This window comes from Seriola lalandi, unplaced genomic scaffold (genome assembly GCF_002814215.2).
Source record: "Seriola lalandi dorsalis isolate HSWRI2012SDOR001 ecotype SW California unplaced genomic scaffold, Sedor1 jcf7180002054736, whole genome shotgun sequence".
Taxonomy (NCBI): Eukaryota; Metazoa; Chordata; class Actinopteri; order Carangiformes; family Carangidae; genus Seriola; species Seriola lalandi.
The window spans coordinates 2,663,377-2,670,258 of NW_019525289.1; the positions used below are offsets into that span (position 1 = coordinate 2,663,377).

The 6,882-nt window shown below is 39.4% G+C and overlaps 1 protein-coding gene across 1 annotated transcript in view; it reads left to right on the forward strand.

Moving 5' to 3' along the window:
• The window catches only part of LOC147818072 (uncharacterized), a 10,351-nt gene extending 4,803 nt beyond the window's left edge, over positions 1–5,548 (forward strand). Inside the window, exons 3-4 of the mRNA XM_087178842.1 lie at positions 279–1,046; positions 2,349–5,548. Coding sequence (XP_087034968.1) covers positions 279–1,046; positions 2,349–3,148 — 1,568 coding nt within the window. The 3' untranslated portion in view covers positions 3,149–5,548. The remainder of the gene's footprint in view (positions 1–278; positions 1,047–2,348) is intronic.
• Positions 5,549–6,882: the final 1,334 nt, after the last annotated feature.

A 6,882-nucleotide genomic window follows, 5' to 3' on the forward strand; every position in this document is an offset into this window, starting at 1 on the left:
AAAAAAAAAAACCCCCCCCCCCCCCCGCACCCACTCATCAAACAAAAATAAAATAAAATTGTCCTTCTCCTGCTTTCAGTTCAACCCTGAATGTTCAGTCGTTATCATTAAAATAAGAAGTTCTCTGAGAAGTCTTTATTTGGCCTCCGTTCTGTCACGGGGTCGGATCTGGGCCGCCAACATTTCTGAAAAGTGTTCGAGTTAATGGTAAAAAGCTAATGACTGCTTTGGATGAAGGTGTTAAAGATGCTTGTGATAACTTCTCTCTTCTTAAACAGGTATTCAGCCCAGACCAGTTGAAGTCCAAGTAGGCGAACAGAAGCAAATTCCCGAGGTGAATCCGCGTACCGACACACATCGCCCTGAGGAAGAGAGCCAGATCAAAGCTGAGGATGACCCACCCAAGAACGAGGACATGCTCCCAACACCTGTACAGGTCAAATCTGAGCCGGTCGAGGAGAACGTAACACAGCCGCTGTTTCATGGAGGAAGCGAGCAGACAAAGGAAGGAGGAGACACCCTCGGTGAAAACTTTACAGCGTTTGAGAGGGACGGCCAGCAGTGGATCCCTAGATTACAAGGACAGAACAGCACAGAGATGAGCAGTGTAGAATATCACGCCGGCTCGGCGCAGAATATGACGCCCTTCCCCGGGATGGCTCAGTTACTCCCGTCACCGGCCGAAGCTTCTTGTAGCGCCTTCCCCTTCCCGGGGAAAGCGTACGGGGAGATAAAAAACAGCATGATCTCCCAAGCACCCTGCGGATCGTTAGACACGCTGCTGATGTCAAGCGAAGCGGGCTTACGTGGCGTGGCGGACGCCTCGCTCAATCACCACCCGCAGAGGAGAAGCAGGTCTTTTCAGGTGATCAAACCGAAGAAGTGCTTCGTCTGCTCGTACTGTGGCAAGGTCTTCGAGCGCGCCGGACATCTGGAAAGACATTTACGAATTCATACCGGGGAGAAGCCGTACGGGTGCCATATCTGCGGGAGGTGCTTCAATCAGAAAAGCAGCCTCAAGGGCCACATGAAGACGCACAGAAACGGTAAGAGGCAAACTTAGAACAAGATATTGGCTTAGGGATTCAGCTAATGATTATTTTCATTGTTAATTAATCCGTCTTTTATTTTATTGATTAACTGATCAGTCATTTAGTTGATAAAGTGCAAGAAAGAGTAAAAAAAAAAAAAATGCCCATTACATACATCACATGCCCAAAGCCCAAGTTGACATATTCAAATTTTTTTATTTCTCCCACCAACAATCCAAAACACAAAATGTTTAAGTTAATATCAAGAGCAAGAAAACCAGCAGACATTCACATGTGAGAAGCTGGAACCAGTGAATTATTGACTGTCTCCAAAGAGGAAGCGTAGGTGATAGTTTTTACCAAATGCTAACAGCACTTTCCCTCAATGTAGAAATTATAAAATATACTGAACAAAAATATAAATGCAACACTTTTGTCTTTACTCCCATTTTTCACGAGTTAAAATAAAAGATCCAAGAGTTTTTCTGTAAACACAAAAGAGAGAGAGACACACACACACACACACACACACACACACACACACACACACACAGATGTACCATCTTCTCGTGTTGCATCATGGTGTTCACAATTCCTGGAAGCTTAAAACATCCCAGTTCTTGCGTGGCCTGTGTAGTCACCAGACATGATGTCACCCAGTGAGCATGTTTGGGATGCTCCGGATCAGCGTGTACTACAGCATGTTCCACTTCCTGCCAATATCCAGCAAACGTGCACAGCCATTGGAATTCAACGGACCACAATCAACAACCTAATCCACTCTGTACAAATATGTGTTGCCCTGCAAGAGGCAAATGGTGGTCACACCAGATACTGACTCTTTTTTCTGATCCACGGCACCCCCCCACCTCCCTCACCCACCAAAGAAAAATAAAACTACACTTTTTTTTATTGGCACCAGCCCACGGCACAGCTGCACCTGTGCAGTAATCATGCTGTGTAATCAGCACCTTGATATGTGACACCTGTGAGGAGGACGGGTTATCTCGGCAGAGGAGATATTCTCACCAACACGGATTTAAACACATTTGTGAAGAAGATTTGAGAGAGAGAGAGAGGCCTTTAGTGGTCAGATAAAATCTTTAATTTCAACTCATGAAAAATGGGGGCAAAAACAAAAGTGTTGTGTTTATATTTTTGCTCAGTCCAATAGAGCTCGTTAAGAGAAAGTATAATTAAACCAATTAATAATCCTATAATATTCACATAGAGCGCTACTGCTGTATATAAAAGCACAAGAAGAGGTATCATGTTAACGCTGTTTGCTGATTTAATTCTGCTGCCTTTTCTGAACAGGGGAGAGCACAGATGTGCTGGAGGCACATCGCCTGATGATCACGATGCCAGATAATCCACCGCTGGAGAACCTGGCAGAGCCCAGGACCGGACCAGCAGCTTTTGAGGAGCAGTTGCCGGGCAGTGAGGCGGTTGGTGAGCAAACAGTAATGGTGAAGGTGGAGCCAAACGGAGAGGATTTTCACACTCTAAGTCAGGCAGGGCCCGACAGCGGCACCGGAGCTCCAGACCAAAGTCAGCTGTGGACATCAGGGATAGAAAAGAGTGGTGACCCCACGGAGCAAACTGTCTGTGTACTTTTACATGATGTCAAGTATCACCTCAGTCCTGCAGCTGGAACGGCCAACCAGCAGCAGGGATACACATCTCCAGTCAAGGATCTGCCTTTTCTAGAGGACAAAGAGAAGGAAGAGATGATGCACAGTGATCAGTTTTCAGTGATGGGAATACAATCAAGAAGCTCTGATATGACTCTCACATCTGAGCTACGAGACCAACATATTATACAAGAGGTGACTGTGAGCGATTACAGCGCAGTGAGTGACCCGACTCACGAGGGGACTGCGTTTGAATTCAACATGACCGCCTCGAGCAACCGTCAGGACAACTGCGACAGAGACGCCACCAGACGAAAGTGCTTCATATGCTCGAGTTGTGGGCAAAGCTTCGGTAATTTCACTTTATTCGAGCGGCACCAGTGTAAGAGTATTACCGAGCCGTCCTTCAGCTGTGAGATATGTGGTAAGATTTTTGATCAGATGAGCATCCTGAAGTTGCACCTTAAAGTCCATGTGGAATAAAATAATTTCTCTTGTACACCACGAGGAAAAGTACACGATTCTCCACCAGGCTTCGTCCCGTTCAGTCTCAAACAAAAGTGCACTAGTTCATTTTCTCACGGTCGACAAATCATTGGACGAATAAATAAATCCTCCACATGTCACAATACTTCCAAAGGTGAAAGTTGAAGAGCAGAAATCGTTCATTTCTATTTGCAGTTCTGATAAGTGAAGATAAATGTTTGTTTAGCTTCTGTCACATTTCAAGTACATTTCAGAAGCATGACCATTTTTGAGAATTGTTGGCACAAACTTACTTTGTGTTTGCTGACACTGAGCTTCTCGAGAGGCACTTGGTTGACACTTAATTTAAGTTAATTATTATAAGGAGAAACCAAATGAAGTCGAGGTTAGTTTGAAGGGTTATTTGTAGCCGTCCCATTTTCTGGTCTAGAGCCAAGAACTGTTGCTCCAGCTGGTCACTACTTTCACTTTACTGGATTTATTTTAATGAGACGTGTCTGTATTTTAACAAATGTAACTGAAATATCGATTTTTTTTTTTTGCGTTCTTGCCGTGTTCATAACACAAGTTAAGAATGTGTAAACTTTCTTCAGTTTCTCAAACTCCAGTCCAAGACACTTTAAAGTTAAAAGTACAGTATTTTATTATGGAATACTGTTCACGTAGTTTAACTATTTAACAATAATCAGCCGTCATCCTCGTACAGAAACACATTGTTGTGTTACTTTACTGAAATTTGAAACACTATTTTTTTTTAAATATATATATATTTTCTTTACATTGCAAATAATGAGAGACTTTTGAGCTGTAACTGAGTTTATGTTCAGTTATTATTTTATTATTTTTTTTATATATATATGTATAAATAATTAGTCATTAACACAGCTCACTGAAATGATTTTCCTTTCTTTTTTTCTTGGTGTGAGGTAAAATCTGATGAAAAAGAAATCAAACAATCCGTGGTGGCAAAACAATATTCAGTGGGATTTGGTGAAATAAATACAAATTACAGTATGTTCATGGATCTAGCATTATTAACTGGAGATTTAGCAGAGGTTTCTTCTTAATCTTATTTATTTTATTTTATTTTTTTTTTACTATTTTGCCACTCTTAAGTCACAGAACAATTTTGATGAAGCTCAACTTGTTGCTGATTTCATTGTAATAACCGACACCTTTTATGTGGATTCAGATCAGTGTACTGTGTCTTAAAATATTTAATAATGCCTAGTTCTCCTATTGAGTGCAGTGCAGCGAGTTAAACTTTGTTGTCAACGTTGTTAAAAGCCTGTGTTAAAAATATTCTTAGATAATGAAACAGACTGACAGAAGCATCCTCATTTTAAATCAAACCGAACCAAGCCTGTTCAATGTTCTGTATACCTCAAATTACCATTGCCTTCAAAGCTGCATGTAAATGTGTCTTGATAATTTTAGCACAATGTTCTGTTGGTTTGGTTTTTCAAAAAGGCAAGTTTCAAGCTAATGCTGTGATTTTTGGGTCAGGCCAAGATTTCAAAAATAGCAGACCCCCCATGATCCAAAAATGGCAACATGTTAATGTTTTTCTTTGGAGAAAGGCAAAGGACTACAAGTTAATCCTAAATCATAACCTAACCCTAACCTGTGCATTATGCATAACTAAAGAAACGTGAAATACCTCAGTGATATACATAGTTATGAAAAAATTTTGAGAAGAAATTTAAAGCTTCTCTTTGGTTATGTTGTTACTTTTGACTGATATTTATTTTGTGGGATATATTTTTGTACATTATGCCATTAGTTAATGACAGTAACTGTCAGATGAAACAAAGTAGATGGTGTTAAATGTGGGAAAACTGTAATACGTAAATCTGTTTATCTGGTTGTGTAAATGGAGAAGGGTCCTGGATAAACAGTGCAGTTTTTAATGGTTCATAGCAGGTGGTTGAACGTGAAGGGGTCATTGAAATAGTTTGACAAAACTAACACTCGAGCTAAGCCCTAAGAGCAGCTGTCCAGGGCTGACAGGGTGACACAACACCCTTTATAGCACAGTGTGATGAGTGCCTACATTTTTCACATGGGAATAAAATCCCTAACCCTGCTCCTCTTGTGTTATTGCCACAGAGTTAATTCCTTTGTTTTTTTTTTTGTTTGTTTTTTTTATTCTTCCTTAATTTATAGTGTTTTCAGTTTGCTTTAAGTCACTGATTAGAGATAAATGATCAGTAACTGTCAAGGAAACACCCAATTGTAGCATGATTCATGGGTGTCACATGACCTTAACAGTATTTTCTTTATCACATTATACAGGATGATACATTTTGTTTGAAAAGATGAATATAAAGAAAAAATTTGACTCTCTTTGTTTAGCCTTTTGCATTTTCAAATAAATTCAAAACTAAGTTAATAGAATTTGGCGTCTGGCACTGCTTATTTTTTTTAAAACTGATCAGTGTAAATAAATGATTGTTGAATGTTAAATATTTCCTGCACTATCTCCTCCTCTTTCCCCATTTTTTTAAGCCTCTCTCACATTGCCTTCTTTTCTTCCAGGGTTTCCACATTCATGGAAAAGACCCCTTGGAATTTGAGCTAAATTGAAGGTCCTTCAAGGAAATGACGGGCTTAAACCACTAAAATGCTAAGTGGTTAGTTTGTAGCTGACAATTATGATCAGTCTTAACTGTTGATTAGTTTCATTATTGATTAATCTACCACTTATTTTTTAGATGATTTAGTCTATAAAATATAAAGAAAAGTTCAAAAAGTTGTGCTGATCTTAAAGCACCTGTATGTAGGATTTAGTGGCGTTTAGCAGTGAGGTTGTAGATTGCAACCAAACGAATACTCTTCCTCTCACCATCTCTTTTCCAAGTGTTTAGGAGAAACTACGGTGGCCTTCAGGTAACGTAAAAATGTGAAAATTCCTCTCTAGACCCGATGTTTGGTTTGTCCATTCTGAGCTACTGTAGAAACATGGCGGTGTAAAAGAGGACCCGCTGCCTATGTGGATATGAAGAGGTCATTCTAAGCTAACCAAAACATGATTCTTAATTTCAGGTGACTATAGACTAATGAAAACATAATTATGAATATTATATTCCATTGCTGCCAACATATCTCCCTAAATCCTGCACAGTGATCCTTTAAAGTGATGTCTCCAGATGTTTTGTGTTGTTTGACAAATATTCAGTTAACAGTGATGTTATGACAAAGCAACAAATCTTCTCATTTGAGGCTGAAATCTAAAAATATGTGTAATTTCCCCACAATTTTTGCTCCAAAAATTACTGAAATGATTAATCAATTGTCAAAAAATGTGATGATTGCTTTTCTGTCGATAAACTAATCGATTAATTGAGTAATTGTTTCAGCTCAAATCTTGTATAGGTGAATGTAGACTATTTTGTACTGGTTACATTAGGCTGATTTCTCAGGACTGACTGATACAGCTATCAGTAGTGAAATTTGAGAACCAATAATGATAAAACTAATTTAAAGAACATATTGAACTACTTTCAACTGAGTTTTCAACTGATTGTCACATCTTTTTTTCATTTATGTTTTTAGCTTTTAGCCTGCTGGACAGAGGTCAACTTATTTTACACATAGTATCGAGCACTTTCATCACTTTTTTAAAGGTCGTACAGTTGTCTGACATAAAGTAAAGGTAAGTCAGTTTAGTTTTAGTTAAAACAGCCCTCACTTCAGACTCCTCTGCTCCTTGTTGGTTGTAATTTCACTGC